The sequence below is a fragment of the Tyto alba genome, unplaced genomic scaffold, assembly GCF_018691265.1.
Source record: "Tyto alba isolate M040663 unplaced genomic scaffold, T.alba_DEE_v4.0 Super-Scaffold_45, whole genome shotgun sequence".
NCBI lineage: Eukaryota > Metazoa > Chordata > Aves > Strigiformes > Tytonidae > Tyto > Tyto alba.
Genome location: NW_024881321.1, coordinates 18,601,211 through 18,620,000, shown reverse-complemented (window position 1 = coordinate 18,620,000; position 18,790 = coordinate 18,601,211). Strand labels below are relative to the sequence as shown.

At 42.5% G+C, this 18,790-nt stretch overlaps 1 protein-coding gene across 14 annotated transcripts in view; it reads left to right on the top strand.

Moving 5' to 3' along the window:
* Positions 1-7,522: 7,522 nt before the first annotated feature.
* Positions 7,523-18,790, top strand: part of MYCBP2 (MYC binding protein 2) — a 199,575-nt gene continuing 188,307 nt past the window's right edge. For 13 of the 14 annotated variants that reach the window (XM_042806211.1, XM_042806215.1, XM_042806222.1 and 10 more), the window contains exon 1: positions 7,523-8,275. In XM_042806211.1, the coding sequence (XP_042662145.1) occupies positions 8,004-8,275 (272 nt within the window). In that variant the 5' untranslated portion in view covers positions 7,523-8,003. The remainder of the gene's footprint in view (positions 8,276-18,790) is intronic. The other variant, XM_042806223.1, reaches the window with a different exon arrangement.

Genomic DNA, 18,790 nt, shown 5'->3' with positions numbered 1-18,790 from the left:
GAGTTGAGAAAATTGTCCCTTCCCACTCCCCCTCCCCGGTGAGAGAATGCTAAAAATCATCCCCACCTAATGTGAGTGGACTTTGCTCTTGCCCTTGTGTGTGTGTATGCACGTTACGGAGGGAAACAAGTGAAAGATCCTATCTATTTCACTCAGTACTTGGTCTCTTGATTGGGCCTAATAAGTCACACACGTCAATTTAGTTGTATTACCTAGGACTTACTTCCCAACAAAGAGGAATTTTTCTTCAGTGGGCCTAAGCTGGTAGTAAAGAGAGAGAAGACACTTTCACAGCGTGGGCTTTAAGGTTGACTGCTGTCACATCTAATAACTCATTATTAGGGAGGATCTGCACCCTGTTTGCTTTGTAAAAAGGCTATCAGAGAAGATGAATAAGGAATGGTGGAGTTATGCTCCATGTCAGAGACAAAGAAATAGAAGAAAATTCTGACTCCAGAAGACAAAGATGCAAGAAAGTAGCATATTCCTGTGCACTCAGACTACTTGCTTTGAAATGCACCTCTTTCAGAGGGAAGGCAAATTTTCAGAGGCTTTCCTGCATCTGTTGAGAGACCGTGTATCACACTGGCTATGAAAATACCCATAGGATTTTTTTTCCCATAATTTTCCAACTAAAGGAAGAGATCTTGATAATCCGTCCACATCAGATGTTACATGTTATAAACAGTTCATGGACTCTGAACCTGTAGATGTCAAATTATGCTAAACCATAAGATCTGAGATTTCAGAGTCTCCAAAAGTGATGCCTGTACATAAATCATGCTAAATCTTTAAGAAAAAACAATGGAAAGAAGGTAAAACATAGAACAGCAACAGGACTTGGATTAAGCTAGAGCAGAATGGAGATATGAAGAAAATGCTTCAGAACAAAGCCTTCGAAACTGTTGTAGGCACAGCATCTGATGCTTCTAAATAAAGGTGAGAAAAGCCACTTGTAGTACAAGAATTTTGGGGAGAAGAGAATTGATTGGACTCTGAATTCTGAGTTCGAGGAATGGTAGTGGAAGGGAGAGCAAGGATTGAGGAAGCCAGTCAGGTAAGATCCATTACATCTTATCAGGTCAGTCACAAGCTTCTAGAACAAAGACCCAATTCCCAATGCACTATAAGCATGTTACTAACCTGTATGAGAAACTGAAGTACCTCATAGCAGACCTAGAAAAATCCATCCCTTCACATGTGGAGTCTAGCATGGGTAGCAGTAGAGATGGAGAATGTCCCACAAATAATGGCTGGTTAGGCTTTGTCCAAATGATTTGAAAAATGTTAAAGTCTAAGTAGAATAATAAATTGTGGGTTGCATGCTTGCCTTTTGGTTTAACTGTTTACTACATGTTCCTAGAAATATCAGGAACAGTGTTTGTTCTCGGGACCAGCTGAAATGGGAATTTGCTTTTGGCTGCCCTACAGATACACATCAGTAAAAAGTAATCTGTCATGTGACTAATGTAGTAGTCCTTAGTAATTCTGAGTCTACAAGGGAGGAGAAAGAGGAAAAAAAAAAAAAAAAAAAAAGAAAAAAATCCCACTAGGAATAATGTGACTAGTGTGGCAACAGGTATATGCATAGAGCTCAGAGTTCAGTAAATGCAATGTGATGATTCATGTGTAGAAAGTCTCTGTGTGTTTGAACTTACAGATGAGAGAGTTCACTAAGCTATTGAGTTAATTGAACCCTGGGACTCTGCATTTTAAAAACAACACAAAGCCTGGAAGGGCTTAATTTAATTTCCAGTTGCTCAAGAAAACTGTTTTAAGTAACTTATAGTTACTAAAAATATGGATAACTATGGGGTTTTTGAGCAGTTGCACCCTAGACTGCTTTTTTCTGTGATCACAGCACCATCCCTTCAGTTTTCTAGCTAGACTTTCAAAGCTTTCACTGACAACATGATTGTCCTAAATATATCCCTGGTACCCTGCTCTGAGTCTGCAATTTTAATTTAAAATTGGCCTGGTTTATCCATTTGAGAAGTCTCAACAATGTGATTACAGTCTTGTGTTAAAATGCAGTATAAATGGAAATACAATCTCATCCCATTTTTCTTTTTAGCATACACAAGATTATTGCTTACAGATTAGCATGGTTGAAGTGCTAGGAGTTTTTTCTGCTAAGTCAATTTATTTTCAAATAGAATTCAGGTGTTCCATGACTTGTAAAGGATGCAGGATTTATAGTTCTCATGTATATTGCATCATTTCTGGCAGAAGACTGGTCTTGATGACCCAAGTACATTTTTCCAGTCCTGTGTTTCTATGGTAGGACTTTTCAATGGGATTGTATCCTAGTCTGTATTTTGTTATTTATTGGATTGTCACATAGAATATTGTTCCATATGTTATATCGGAGGACTTGAGGTTTCCAATTTTCAGTCCAGTTTCAGTCCGAGGTCTGGTTTCAAAGCTTACTGGCATATGCAAATTTGAATGTCAAACCACATTATATCTTCCTTTTAACCTACATAATATTTTCAAAGCAATAATATCTTATTGCTAATATTTAATCTTTTTGGATTTTTAATATTTTTTTAGTTCTTTGACTTTTTCCCACTTCATTAATAGACTACAGTGCTATTGGTTAAAATGTTCTGGGTAACTTTTCTTGCTCTTCAGGGTGATTGCAGATTACACCCTGGTAATATTTCTTCAACTGTGAGTGTCTTCATGTAATGCATAGCTGGTTTAGACAAATATATGTAGAAAGAGTCTGAATGTCCTTGTAAGAGGAAATCTGGTGAAATACTGTTAAATAACTCTTTGCTACAATCTTGAAAGGAAGAAGCTGCTCATGAACACCACATTTACTTGAATGTGTACCTATTTTTATTTATTCTAATGACAGTCATATCACCACAGCAGAAGTAAGTTGGGGTTTTCTTTTCTGATCTTCCCACCTAAAAGAAGTCGTCATCTTGAGAGTTGATATATATGGTTCAGCATTATGAAATACTGGAGCTGTAAGCTTTTACTTTGTCTGATTTTTTTGGTGTGTACTAAGTGAGCTTTAAAGAAAGCATTTAAAGGAGAAAACAACAGAATTTGGCTAAGGTAGAATTAAAGTCTAAGCACTGGCACAATAGAAAGTATAAGGACAGAAGTGGGTGAAGGAGTATGCAGAGGGACTTTTGGTTTATCAAGCTTTTTGGGATTTGTGACAGCTGGCAGAAAAAAATTAAAGTGGTTTTTTTTTCTTTGTTTTCTTTTAGCATGTCTCTACAGTTAAGATTGGGAAAACTCAACTTGCAAGAAACGTGACAAAGCAAATACATTTGGAGAGTTGAATTTTTATTTTTTTAAAAAATAATTTTTATTTTTTAAATATTTGAGCTTTGTTTTCCTTCATTTGTGATGTATATAGAAATGAAAGGTGAGTAAGTTAGTATTACTATTTGACCTGGAAAACAATTGGACAGGGAGGAACAAGCACCTCCATTGTAGGAATGAAGAAGAAGGCCTGGTCTTTAATATGGAGGCAGTATAGTGCCTGTCCTGTGCTTTTTATCATAAAAGAACTCTATAATAGAAAAACAGCAGAACAAGAATGACATCATAAAGTTGTGTGGTTTTGGTGTGGTGTGTTCCCCCTGCCCCCAATAATAATGAAGTCTCAAAAGAAATGCTGACAACTTAAAGATAAATGTACATTAGAGTAAGTATGCCAAAATAGACTTTAGCTTTGCTGGAACTATGTGATGAAAAACGGTCCCTTTAATCATATTAACATCCTCACAACACATCTGAACAGTGACAGAAGCTTAGTGACCAGAAGAATTCCCCCCACCCCATTATTACTGGTTTAAGTCCTATTTGTGGAGAAAATGTGATGGTAAGAGCTAGTTGCTTTAGGTGAACAAAGAACTCTAACATCACCTATTCATAGTAAATTGCAAGTTTTATTGCAGAAGTACTGAATTCTGTGGTTCATAACTCCCTGGCTTCAATTTGATACGTAAACTGTCTAGTTTAGTATTTTGAAGTTATCTTATTCCAGACTCCCTGCTTGCTTGTGAAGGAACTACTGTATTGGTTTGTATCGTATTTTGAAAGCTTGAAAAAACAAGGCCTGGATATAGAATTGGAAAGTATAAGGGTTAGGTTATGCAATCATGGAAATTTCTTCTTTGCATCCAGTCATGCAGGATATGGGAGCTTTTGAATTACCTGGTAGAAATTCTTGTTCTGTTGTGTTGAAGCTCAGATTTGTACAATGCTGATCCATGTTGTCCTGGTTTTGGCTGGAATACAGTTAATTTTTCTTCTTAGTAGCAAGAACAGTGCTGTGCTTTGGATTCAGTATGGGATTTGGTATGAGAAGAATGCTGATAAGACACTGATGTTTTCAGTTGTTGCTGAGAGATCAAGGACTCTCCAACTCCCCATGTCCTGCCCGTGTGCAGGTGTACAAGAAGCTGGGAGGGAGCAGAGCCAGAGCACTGGACCCAAACTGGCCAGTGAAATATTCCATATCATGTAACATCATGCTCAGTATATAAAGGAGGGGCAGCCAGAAAGTTGGGGGGGCTCTCTTGTTTCTGGGATTGCAATTGTGGGATCTTGGTGTTTCAGGATCGCTAGCTGGGAACGGGCTGGGTATCAGTTGGTGGGTGGTGAGCAGTCACCTTGTGCATTGCCCATTTGTGCTTCCTATTATTGTTGTTGTTTTATTTTATTACAATTATTAAACTGTGTTTATCTCAACCTATAAATCTCCCTTTACCCCTCCAATTCCCTCCCCCATGCCCTGGGCAGAGGAGGGTGGGTAAGTGGCTGCGTGGCTGCCAGCTGGGTTCAAACCATGACACATGTGAACAGTGATAGTGAACAAAACAGACTGTCAGACTCTGATTCTGGATGACTTCTGAACAATTTTTTCTGCTAAAACTTATTTACGAAGGTGCCAAGTGAATGAACGTAACTGCTGAAAACCCCACCTTAAAGTAAAAGGGAGAGGCTGACTGGCAAAGTGTTTCATTCTATAACAGCAAGCAGATGCTAACAAACAAGGAGAGTTGAGTATTGTCAGAAGTAAGACACATTCTGGTTACGAAGCACTTAATACTAGCTTTCACTCGACTGAATTTGTTTTGATGGTATAAGAAATTCATCTTTCAAATGTACTACTAGATCAAAAACTCTACAGCTACATAAAGCAAAGGGCTAATCTGATGCAGATTCTCCAAAACTGTGCTACCAGGGGTTTTTGTTTTGTTTATTTTTTTAAAGCAAACAATAAAACAAACACACAAATTTAAACCTGTAATAATTTTAATCTAACTACAGGAGTATAGTCAATATCAGATCTGGTCTGGATGAAATGTATGCTCATGAATGCTCTTACATGGCATGGTACTGGTATTATTCCTCAGAATGAGTCTCAGAGAAAGAATATGAATTAGGAGTACCAAAGTCTTTCTTTTTTTTTTTTTTTAAAAAAAAAAAAAAAAGGTGGCTTCCTCTGAGGACCAAACAAGAAGTGAAAATACGGCTGTGAATGAGGACTGAACAACCAGCTCCCAACCGGTGCCATTAATAGACTCACAAACTGAAGACAGCTTTGTATTTTGAGTGAAAAAGAGAGCTTCGAGATGGGACTATAACAAGGTCCAGAACTGTTCATGCTTGGCAAATCCTAGTTACAGTGTGATGAGCAGTAGTGTTTGGCAGGCTGAAGCTTATGGAAGATGGACTCTGCACCATGGACACTTAGGAAGATTTCACCCAAAAGCAAAAAGACCTGAGTTAAAAAGAGATGTGGAGTAGCAGTTGCAGCTTGCAAAGAGTAATGCTCACCACACTGCGTGTGGCTCTGTACAACACAAGCCCAGACAAATTCTAGAGTTTGGAGCAATATGCAAGAATTGCAATAAATTGCATCACTTTCATAATAGTTTGCCAGCACCTAGCTTTTATGTCACACACATTAAAATGGCTACAACAGCATCTGTGCAGAAGAATAATTTTGAGATATGACAATGTTACACTAGAAGATATCCCATTTGTCAGGCAGTTTGTGGTTGGTGAAGAAAAAATTACTGTTTGGATATAAAGTAGCAACTTACAACATAACATGAAAATGAGCTAAAAAGGCGTGGGGTTTTTTTGTTTGTTTTGTCTTGTTTTCTGGTTTTTGCCTATAGGAATTATTTTAAGCAATCCCTAAAAGAAGCTAGAAAAACTTAATATTCTTATTCTCAGAGAGAATGTAATTTGGTGGTGGTCAGCACCATAAAACATGGTGCTTGTTTTCTTGTGGCTCCTTTTATCACTGATGGGTTATTTATTTTCTCTTTTTTCTCCCTACCCTCCCACTATGGCACAATAATTATAATTGAAAGCTTTTAATGTAGTTATTATTTTAAATTCTACTTAGATAGTCTCTGGTGCCTCTAACTGCATTCAGAAAGTAGCTTTTTCTTCAGTGATGGCACCAATCTGGCTGTCTTTCTGCTACCTGGGCAGCTACCTTTGAGAAAACCTGTATGAATTTATTGGTTTTGACATACCCAGTTCTCTGTAAAAAAAGTACTTGAAATCTGGCTTGAATGCTTAAGCATGGGTGGGTGATACACAAGCTTAAGAGACATGACAGTTGTGTAGTTCTCATATATTTGTTGTTACGCAGAAATAAATTGTTTGCAAAAATATTTATCAGCATTCAGAATCAGATGAATGCCAGGCTTTACTTAGGCCATCTTTTGGAGGGGAGCAAAAAAAAAAAAAAAAAGGAGAAAGTATGACAGCATGCACCCTTCTTTAGATGACAGTTTTCTGCAGACTGCAATCCAAGCCACGTTTGGCATGCGGACTTTTGTTGTTGTTGTTGTTGTTATGAACGTGTACTCTGGTCTGTACACCTGAAGTTTGCAGCTGTGTAAAGCAGTAGGAAGCGTGGCAAAACTGCAGGGCTACACTTCCAACAGATGGAAAGTAACGATGTAGGAGCCTTGAAGATACATATTCTGGGTGAAAGGCGGTAGTAGACCACGAGGCACTGGAGGGGTGCCCGCTGTCCTGCCTCCCGTACCCGCTAAAAGCCGGTGAGGTAGGCTGGGAGCGGTGAACCCAAGGAAAACTTGTCCTAAGTTAGGTGAGAATGAGGAACGAGAGGCCATCCCTCCCGGAGGAGATCCTGCCCCGCCAGCCTTACAAAATACAGAGGCGGTGAGGCAGGGGGGGCCGCGGCCGCTCCCACCAGACTTCTCGCACCCCGAACGGCCGCCACGGGCGCCCCCCGCTCAGCGGGACGCCGGCAGAACCCCCCCGGCGGGCTCACAGACGCACGCTCTCCACGGGCCGAAGGACAAAGCTGCGTGAGGAGAACCCCCCCCCACGCAGCCCGGCCCCACGCCACCGTGGGTTGGGGGATCCCCGGGACCGGCCTCCCCTCCCCCCCCCGCAGCAGGTGCGCTCACCCGCCCCCTCAGCCCCGGATTTCCCGGGGGGGGGGGCGCGCAGGGGCGGAGCCTCGGGCGGCGCATGCGCCCGGCGGGAGGCGGGGCCGTGGCGGCTGCGCGGAGAGAGGGCGGCGGCGCCGCCGAGGAGAAACTCCGGAGGGGAAGCGGCGGCCCCCCCCCCCCCCCCCCCCTTCCACACACACACACCCCGCCTTACCCCCGCCCCGCCGTAGCGGGAAGGGGGAAGCAAGCGGCTGCGCGCCCCCCCGCCGTCCCCCTTCCCCGTCCCGGACGCACACGGTCCTGCCCACGGCTCGGCGCGCCCGCCCGCCGGCGGGAGGAAGCGGCCGGCGAGCCCTGCGCCCGTGGGCGGGTGGCCGTGGCCCCGAGCCGAAAGGAGGGGAGTAGCGGGGTGTTACCCGCACCCCGGCCCCGGCGCGGGTGGATGAGGAGCTCCGAGGGCGGCGGCTTCTGCGGCCTCTCCATGGCGGGGCCCCGGCGGTGACGGCAGCCGGGAGCCGCCTGTGTCCGCGTCGCGCCGGGGGGGGGGGGGCGGCGCAGCCAACCAGGGGGCGGGCGGGGAGGGGGATGAGCGCCGCAGCCGCCGCCGCCTCTGCGGGAGCCGCCGCCTGCGCCGGGGCCGAGGGCGGCTTCTTCTTCTTTTCCAGCGGCTCTTTGCCGGCGGGGCCCATGGGGCCCGAAGAAGGCTCGGCCGGCGGGCTGGGAGCCCTGCCGCCGCCGCCGCTGGGCTGCCGGAGCCGTTACCAGCTGCTGCTGTCCGGGAAGGCCCTGGCCGATAGATACCGGAAGATTTACACGGCGGCGCTGAGCGACCGGGAGCTGGGGAGCCACCCGGGCAGGTAACGTGCGCCGGGCTCCCTCCCGGGCGAGAACGGGCGGCCGCCACCACCCTTCCCCATCGCCGGCTGTGGGAGCGGCTCTTCCCCCGGCCCCGGGCGTGCACCCTTCTCCCCCGGCGGCGGCACGCCTCTCCTCGCCCGGCCGCCGCCCTCCCTCTTCGCCGGAGCAGCGCGGTTTTGCCCCCGTTGCCTCTGCCATGTGGCGGCCGCCGCCGGGCCCCGGGGGGGCGGTGATGTAACCCGGCGGCGGCTGCCCAGGTGCCACCCCCCTCCCCGCCGCCCGGGCCCTGCCGCTAGCTTGGCCGGCGTTACCGGGCAGATGGCGCTGCTACCACCGCCCCCCCCCCCCCTCTTCCATCCCCCATTTTTCCCGGGGCTTGGGGAGTTTACCTGTGCCCGCTCCCTTCCCCCAGCGCGGAGGCCCCGTCACGCCCTTGCGGCGGGGCGCAGCGGTGTTGAAGCCCCGCTCCGCCCGTCCCTTCGGCGGCCGCCGGCGGGGATGGAGCGTTCCCTCACGGGGCCCATGTTGAGACCTCGCCGCGGCCGGGGCCTGCCGCGCCGCTGCGCGAGGGACCTCGGTGCTTTGCCCTGTGTCGGAGCAGCCGTTGGCTGCCGTGCCTTTTTATTTTCCCTCCTCTCGTGGTAATCGCCGCCGCCTTGCAGGCGACCTGGTGGGAGGCTGTCTCCTCGGCTGCGCTTTCCACGGGGGAGCCGCTCCCACCCGGGTCCTGACTTCCCCCCCGGGGACACACACACACACACACACACACGTTTCTCCTTCCCGCCGGCCCTGCCACCCGGCCCCGGGCCGCAGCAGGGGTGCCTGTTGCTCCGGCCGCTTCCCACGCGGGGTGCCCGGCCGCCGTCCCCTCAGGCGGGAGGGGAGGGGAGGGGAGGGGAGGGCAGGGCGGCCGTTCCCCCGCCGCCCCGGCCTGGGCGGCCCCTCCTCCCGCCAGGCCAGGCGAAGGCGGGGTGCCCGGCCGGAGCCCCGGCCTGGCGGCGGCTCTGGTGGGAGGGGGGCGAGGGGCGGGCTCCCCCCGCGGTGGTGCCCCGGAGCGCTCCCCATTGTTTCCCTCCGGAGGCCGTGGAGGAGGATGCGGCGGACGCGAAGCCGGCACCTTCCTGTGTTCTCAGCCCCTGCTTGGCCTGAAGCTGGGATGTGGGTGGCCGGATCGTCAGGAGAGCTTTTGAGTTACTGCCGTTTCGAGTTTGGAAACGGTTGTAAAGCACTGGGTGGCTTCTTCGGTTTCGTCTTTTTTTTTTTTTTTTTTTTTTTTTTCAGTCTGACGGGAACAGCAGGGTTTATTCTTGCCCCCCCCCCCCCCCCCGCCCCCAGCAAGGCAGTGTCTAGGAGTGGAATTAACATAAGATAGCTAAAAGAATAACGTCACTTTCCCAATTTGTTTATGGCAAATGCTGGATACGTAGACTGTTAACATTTGACATCTTTACAATTACTGACTTCTTTTCAGAGTGTATGACAGGAAACTATAGGTCTTTTTTGCCCCTGTGTAGACCTGTGAGTGTTTTCTTACCCCATATACTCCTTAGTTCAGTGCTCATGCTTTCTCCATTAAATCTTCCTACTTTTGAGCTTTGTATCATTTAATCCTAAGGCCACAAGTGCAAAGTGTAAGGAAACTACTAAATGTAAGGAAATCAGCTGTCTGATTGCTCCATGGTGTTCAGATATTTGTCAGAATTTTGCCTTAATGTGTCTATTTTTTAAAGCTGTAATTTTGACTTCATTGCGTCCTCCATGTTTTTTGGTGTCAGGATAATTCAACTGGTATCTCTTGTACTTGTAGAAAATACTAGCTTTAGGTAGGTGTAAATGTTAATGTTTCTTTTAATTGATATTCATAAAATAATTACTTTTAACTCCAAGATACCATAGGTTTCATTCTTTTGGGTTCTATTTTGAATGAGCAGATTCTCATGAGAATGCCAGTTAAAAGAAACAGTGACATTTGCAGTTACCGTATGTCTTTATTCTTGAAGGCTAGTTTTAGTTCTAGGTCTTGGATGTGTTGTACCACCTTAGAGCAAATCAAAGAAGCCAGACTCCTCGTACAGAGGAAATGGGTTATATTAAGCTATTGGCAAGTAAATGACAGCTAGTTAATACTGGCGAATACAGTCAATGTGTATTTTAGGACTTCTGAGAGGAGGAATATTTAATAATCAGCTACTTGCCTACTATCTCTTGGTACTCACCCCCAACATCTCCTGTATCAGACTGATGGCAGCCAAGGTACTGCTCATAATCTCCACCCTTTCTTCATGTTTGTGTCAAAATATTCCAGTGTAAGGTTTGAGAACTTCAGCCACCTGGTAATCTTAAGCAGAAATGATCAAAAATGCTTTTTTACAAAAATGGTAATACCCTAAACGTTTTCTAAAGAGATGCTTTACAGTGATTTGTGACTGTATCTGGTTACCACAGTAGATAACAGTGCCAGATAAATTAATTGGAGATTAAAATAATACAGTTTGTAACCAGAGTCTTAAACTGATTTTTATCTGTGTGGAAAATATGAAGCCTCTTAGTCTGTCAATAAGAGTGTTTGTGACTAGAAAAAGGTCTTGAAGTAGCTTAAAAAACTAAACAAGCTGTTTTATGAACATTAATAAGATTCTTCCTGTGCTCTGAGAAGACTAATTTGAAGAATGATAGTGCAACCTACTTGCAGCATGCAAGTGCAGAATTTTTGCTTCAAGTCTGCAAAACTGTACTCTGTACTTCCCGTGGTGTGACCAGCGCCTGGCTCAGAGAGTGCTTTTATTCCAAACCTGACTTTATGAAGAACTAGAAAGCAGTATGAAAATGCTTGTGCATAGACAAGGAAATTAAACGTAATGGAGATTATCTGGAAGTCACAAGTAAGATTTATATCACATTGGCAGGTTGGTTGTGCTGGCTGTCATCTGAAAGTGAGGAATATCACGTGTTGAGTAGGCTGCAGTAATTGGCTTTGAAGCAGAACTCGCAGTGCTTTGCATTTCTCCATGTGGTACTGGCTGCGGTGTCATGGTCACTTCAGTCTCCAAAGGAGGCGGTTTGGTCAGTGTGCTTGTTCTCCCTGCCACGCTGACGACATTATTTATATAGTCTCTCGTGGTAACAGATTAGAGACTTGCTCTGGGTTAATTTTAACTTGGCAAAAATGGTTTGCTGTAATCCAGACTAATTCCCTGATCTGGCTCACCTTGTGATTGAGCTTGTGCTGCAGGAGGTGAAGGGTTGCACAACGATATGTGTACAGAGAGGCAGGAACAGAGGAACTGCTGGTTTTGTCACTAGTGCCAGCCTAATAATTTTATGAAAGGAAACAGAAAAAAAAAAGTATCTAATCCTGCAATCTGACATACAGCTGTCTTTGTCCAGATAACAATGCTAAGAATCTGTTACGCTGCTACTAGCAGTGGGAAATTTACTTGTCAAGTCAAGATTGGTTTGGAAGATAAATCTACTCTGTGCCTAGTTTGTAGTTTCTCCTTTGTGGCTACTGAAGTATATGAAAATGACTAGTAATGGCATGATGGCTAGTGTAGCCATGGAAGTCTGTAAAAACACTAGTGGGAGGTATGAGCCTCTTCAGAGGGCAAGTAAAAACTTCATGTTGTTGGAGTGTTGTCTCGTACAGTGGGTTCTGAGTGGATGAAACTGGAAGCCTGGTCTCTGTTGCTGAAGTAATGTAAGTTGTTAACCGCTTTCAGTCCTGAAGCTTTGTATTTGCAAAGTAAGGTATTTCTGGTTTTCACATTTTTCCTGTCTTCAAATACACAGTTTTTCTGTTGCATAACTTAATCCTAACAGGCATCCCTAACCAGCTGAATTGCTGCTATCATCTCTCGTGCATCTCAGGGGTTTTCCCAGAACTGTCAGTCGCTTTACTCTTCCGTTACTTATGTGTGTCCTACCAGAAGTATCGGTTAGGCTCAGTGTGTTCTTTGAGACATTGTGTCAAATGTGGATAGACATACAAATTTGTAATAGCTTTAGTGTGGCCTGTTATGTTTGTTACATAGTTTTGACTAACAAGTGATCTTTACTAAAAAGATCTTTTTTTTTTTTTTTTTTTTTTCTTTTTTTGTCTGTGAGACATCGACTTGGTAACTGTAAAAGTAACGTGCAAATCCAGGATTAATTTCTGAATAAGTTCTTCTTTGCTTCCATTTGCACTTTAAATTACTTGAGGACTGCATCTGGATTTCTGTAGTAACATTAGGTATCTGACATGCAGCAGTGTTTGTTGAATAATACTAAATATTGAAAATTTCTTATGCTCCTCAGTAAAGGGAGACATCCTGCTGAGTTTGTCAGGTGCTTAATTTGTTCACTGCATAAAGTTCAGTAAAAGCATTCTATCAGTTAGTTTAAAAACATTAACTATTTGAAAATACAAATGCTTTTGGGGGGTTACTTTATGTCCATTATATCACTGCTAAAGTTGCCTCTCTTAACTTAGATACTTCAGATTATAAAAGCTTCTGTGTGTATTGTGGGGACAAAAACCCCAAACAGATCTAATGTTGTGAAGTGGCTTGACTGAGATCAAGAAAAATTTCACTGATGACTGGAATGTGAGATTTCTGCTATTAACCAGAAATCAGATGGCTGTGTTTCCAGCTGTTTTGGCTGAGGAAGAGGCAGCCAACTTTCTGTCATTTTATGGTGATTCTTTCTATTGGATGCTAAAAGAAATTTTTGGAGCTTGCCCACACTCATAGTTGTAAATTATACATCCTCTGGAGAAAACTGGTTGTTAGGTTAGTCTTTAGGCTTTTCAAGGTTGATACAAAGTCTTCCCTTATGTCCGTTTTTATGCTCAGTAATGCAACGCTTATTTGGCCCTGGGATGTTTAATTTTTCAAAATTTATTGGAGAAATGCTACTGAAACACTGCCAAGTTATTAAAGAATTTGTAGAAATCATGTTTAGTAAATTTAGATATGTGAAATTGTGAAATCTGTGTTAATTTGGTTGTTGATACACCAGAAATCCTTAATTTCTTCAGATCTAAAGCCTTTACAAAAGCTGTAAGCTGTTTTTTGTTTGGGACCTGATTCTTTTTAAAAATCAAATTATAATTGCAGAAAGTTTGGAAGCAGTCACCTGATTGAAAAAATAAAGTTAATATACACAAAGACTAACAAAATGATAGCAGTGTTTCTTGTGAAGTATTATGTATTACATATTACATTTTCCTGCTTATTCTAGTGGAAAGGTTTGCTCCGTACGTCCCTTCCAACTGAAATATTCTAGTCTAGTCTATACTGTTCTCTTCTGTTTTTCAATTCTCATGTGTTGTGAATGTCATTTTACAAAAAAAAAAAAAAAAAAAAAAGTCCAAGTAAGCCCTTATGTAAACTTAAAACTTCATTTTGTTGTGAAATCGATGTGCTGTTGAGTCTTACATCAAGCTAACATTTGCATTAGAAAAGCTGATGCTGTCTGCTATAGGCTTTTTAGCTGCAATATAGTAATGTTTTAATACTGTATTGTGCTATAGGGGTTAACTAATGACTAAAGCAGTGTATTTTTACTTATCTTCTTTACCTTATATTCTGGTAAGGTAAACAGGTTTACACTGTAGTTCTTTTAAAAATCTGTAGGAGTCGCTTAGTCTAACATGGTTTGTATCTGGGCAATGTTAGCGTAGAAAACATAATAATAGAAGCTGGAAAGCATCTAATAATGTTGAGAGACTAAAGATTTTTTTATTTTTGTAATATATATATAAATAATATGATTTATAGAAACACTTTGAAAAATCTAAAAAAATGGAATTCATGAGAATATTCAGGTTTTGTTGGCTAATAGAAATGCATTTCCTTTTCACGAAAATAGAAGCTAACGCAGCCTTAGAAGTCTAATGATGCTAGAATACTTTTGTCCTTTGTAGTCATGCATCCTTCTGCTTCTTTGTTTAGAAGGAAAGTGTGCAGTTTGGAAAGGAATTGCTGCATGTGATCACATTGTGTGACATTTCTTTTTTGTCCTTTTTTTTTCCTGTTATTTGTTTTGGATGACAGAATAATACCATGTGGAACCTTTTGGCCTTCAGTTAATAGTTCAATTATAGGCCAAACTAGAATTGAACAGAACCTACAAAAAACTGATAAGGTGGCGTTTTTTGTGCTATGAGAGTGTGCTTGTGTGAGAGTGTGTCAAATAGCAACATCGATGGTGTTTGTACTGTTAAATAGTGACATTCTGAATGTTCACCTGTGGAGAAGATTGACGTTTTTCCACACAATCATTTTGCTACTGATTCATTTGTATTGGGTACCTAACTATTTAGCTGTAATATTTTGATAATTACTGGTGTTAAGCCTTTTTAGTCTTCGTATGGGAATTGCCTTGGGAAGTGTCTATTTAGTAACATAAAAAATGATGACAGCAGATTATTACCTCTTTTTTCAAGTCCCCTTACCTGTTCTTGAGTTTTGGCATTCCTGTAGATGCTTTTCAAGAGTAGGTAAGGCTTTACATCATGTTCTTTTATTGCTAGATTAATCCTTGATGTTTGATGATCTGTTGATATTGTTGCTGCCTTTGAGGATATTGGCTGCACGGCCACATTCCAAAATACCATATTTAATGTGTTTTAAGCTTTTAAAATAATTTATCGTTTCTGAGAGTCAGGTTGGAGATTACTGATGAGAATATTTCTGGGAATATGATTGTGGGTGTTGGTATCTATACAGTGGCAACACGTCCAGCTTGTGTTAGTGTTCTACTTTTAGTAATTAAATCCATATGAGGTCATTGCATTAATTTTATGGTGTTGTGGTTTTTTTTTTTGTTGTTTTTGTTTTTTGTTTTTTTTCTTCCCTGTGGATAGTGAAGGCTCTTTTACTTTAAACCAGCAAATATTGCCTGAATATTCTGCTGAAGTTCACAAGAATTTGTATTTTAATACAAATTATAATTTTAGTATGCAAACATAAGTAAATAAAACACCTAAGTGGGTTGGCAGAGGAATCAACATACTAGATTTGCAACAATTGTAGTTTATTCTGCTTAATATTTTTAACCAGCAAATTATTTCTTTTTTTCCCCATTTATTTTAAAATGGCTACAGCTGGCAATTCAAGAAATAAATGACGAGTTATCTTTGCTTAACTGAAATTGGACTTTGCTTCCATTTTTTGAAAGGCATATGAGTTCTGTTGGCAATTTTCATATAAAATCCAATTCCCTGTTCTCAGTAATCTTCAGATTTTCTAATCTGTGCATCCCTGGAATTCTCACACCTACTGATTTGAAACCATCTGTGTGTATGTTCTGTTTTTTTTTTTTTTTCTCCTTTCATGTTGTTGGTTTGTGGTGGGCTTTTTGGGTGTTCTTTTTTTGTTTTTAAACTGAGAGAAAATGCCAGTTAAAATTTCAGTTATTCTGTCAGCTCTGATATGCTTGGAGGTCTGTTAGGTGGCAAATATAAGAAGTTAAAGTTAAGCTGGAGCAATTTAAGAAGTTACTATTCTTCACTGTTACCTGTGTTAAATGTAATAAATGTGCTTCCTGCGTACTTAAAAACTTGATGTTAAATTTCTGTTTCTGCTATGTTAATCATCAGTTGTAGGGTTTGATTTTGTTTTTCCTCTCATAATATGATCCTTCCTCCTGGCCAAAATCTTTTGAAGGTGTTTCTATAGTAAATCTTTTTCCTGACATACGACTATGTATGTTTTGCCAAACACAGAATTTAAAGACTATATGTCTTGATGGAAAGCACGTAAGATATATCAGTAATACAGTCTTTGGTACTGAAGTACTTCATACGAACTGTTTTCCCGCGTCCTTAGTTTACTTTGGAAATTTGATACCTTGAATCATCTCTTAAATACATAGTTGCATTTTTTGTCTTTTTCTTTCTTATGTTACTTGCCATAAATACTGCTTCACACTGAGGTGCTGGTTGGAATAGTAGTCTTACAAGTAACTAAAGTTTTTATATTGTAAATATACCCTTTTGCAGCTAATCTTTCCCAGTGGTCTTTCACATCCAATTCCTACAATTGTGCCCCTCCAAAGGATGAATACTAGAAATTGGCAGAGGAGAAAGGGCTCTTTGTGCCATAAATGGCTGCATTAATGTATGTGATTTCTGTACATTTAGATTTAATGTATGGTAATGTATGGTATGAAGCATATGAATATGCTTAATGCACTTTTTTTCTTAGTAGCAAGTATTTCATAGTAAATAGCATGTTATAGCTCCCTGCCTTATTTCAGACTGGTGACTGTGTTGATGGACTTAGTTTTTATTGTTACAACTGAATGATACTTGTTTCTTTGCATCTAGTATATTGATGACTACTTTGGCCTAAGAATACTGTGAGGATTTTTCTTTTGTTTTATTAATAATTTGATAAATCTAAATATATGTCAGCTGTACACCTTAGAAAACACACGAAAATTCAGCTTCCTTGTTTCCACATAAAACTGGAGTCCTCTGCTCAGACTACTGATGTTCTTTATTTTTGTTCTCTTCCCGTAATTTTCCTTGACTTGTGTTCCTAAGCATAATTGTCGAAGGTAACAGGTTTTGAACTCTTGGAAAATACTTTATAGATTCTGTAAAAGGGTGTTGTGGTTTAAGCCCAGTAGGCAGCTAAGCAGTACACGGCTGCTTGGTCATTCCCCCTCCCTGCAGCAGGATCATGGAGACAGAGGGATAAAAGCGTGAAAACCCACGGGTTGAGATAAAGACAGTTTAATAGGTAAAGCAAAAGCTGTGTGCACAAGCAAAGCAAAATAGGAATTAATTCACTGCTTTCTATCAGCAGGCTAATGTTTAGCCATCTCCAGGAAAGCAGGGCTCCATCATGCATAATGGTTACTTTGGAAGACAAGCTCTGTAACTGCAAATGTTCCCCTTTCCTCCTTCTCCCCCCAGCTTTGTATGCTGAGCACAACATCACATGTTATGGAATATCCCTTTGGTCAGTTGGGGTCAGCTGTCCCAGCTGTGTCCCCTCCCAACTTCTTGTACACTCCCAGCCCGCTTGCTGGTGGAGTGGGATGAGGACTAGAAAAGGCCTTGACCTTGTGTAAGCACTGCTCAGCAACAGCTAAAGCATAGGTGTGTTATCAACACTGTTTCCATCACAAATCCAAAACATACAAGTACCATGCCAGCTACTCTGAAGAAAATGAACTCTATCCTAGCCAAAACCAATACAAAGAGAAAGTAAGATAAGGTCAAAAAGTATAAGCCTGTTGTTTGTAGTTTAAATTCATTAGAATGATCCAAGCCACTATTGAAAAATTTTATAAGTTTGTAAATGAAAGTAATTGGAAGCTTCTTCTCTAACTTGTGATTAATAATTCAAAGAAGGTAGCACATAAGCTGGTAATGGTTTGGAGGGCATACACATGGCTATTAGAATGACGGTTGAGCTATTGCCCACTTTACTAAAAACTGGAGTTCCTCAAGCATTAGATCTTACTTTACTAAATGATGATTATATCAGCAATTTTAAATATTTGAGGTCTTCTGAGGATAATATTGTCATTGCTGACAATCAAAAAATACCAAGCTTCTATTATTTGGGGAAAAAATTGATTATGCTCTCCAGTGTTGTTTTGAGATCTGCTTATCAAGCTGAACAGTTTTCCTCTTCAGTGATTCTCACTGTTGAGTTCCTTAAAAGAAATTTGGACCCCTTGATGAAAAGTAGTAGTGCTCCCATTAGTTTTCAGTAGCAGCAGGTAATCTATAGATACCTTCAGGGCAGGGAGAGCAGTGGATGTTCTTTACCTCAGCTTGAGTAAGGTTTTTGACACTGTCTCCCATTGCATCCCCAGGCTGACAAACTATAGGTTAGATAAGTGGACAGTGAAGTAGATCAAGAACTGGCTGAATTACTTTGCCTGGAGGTTTGTGGTCAGTGACACCAAAGTCCAGCTGGAGGCAAGTCACGGGTAGCATACCCTAGGAACTGACACTGGGACCAGTACTGTTTGGCATCTTCATGAATGACCTGGATGCTGTGACGCAGTGTGCCCCCAGCAAGATCACAGATGCTACAAAACTGGGAGGAGTTCCTCATACATCACATGGTTATGTTTCCATTCAGAGGGGTCTGGATAAGCTGGAGAATTGAGCTGAGATGAATCCCATGAAGTGCAACAAGAGGACATGCAGAATCCTGCATCGGGGGAGAAATAACCCCAGGGAGGCTGACCAGCTGTAGTAAAGCTCTGCAGAGAAGTAGTTTGATATACTGGTGGGCAACAATCTGACCGTGCGCTAGTAATGCACCATCATGGCAAAGAAGGCAGGCAGCCTCCTGAGCTGGGCTGGAAGAGTGTTGCCAGCAGGTTGAAGAAGGTGTTCTCTGCTGAGCGCTGGTGAGGCTGCATCTGTAGTGTCCAGTTTTGGACTTCCCAGTACAAGAGAGACAGGCATACTGGAGAGAGTCCAGTGCAGGACCACAAAGGTGATTAAGGGTCTGTCTGGAGCATTTCTCCAGTAGGAAAGGCTGAGAGAGCTGGGACTG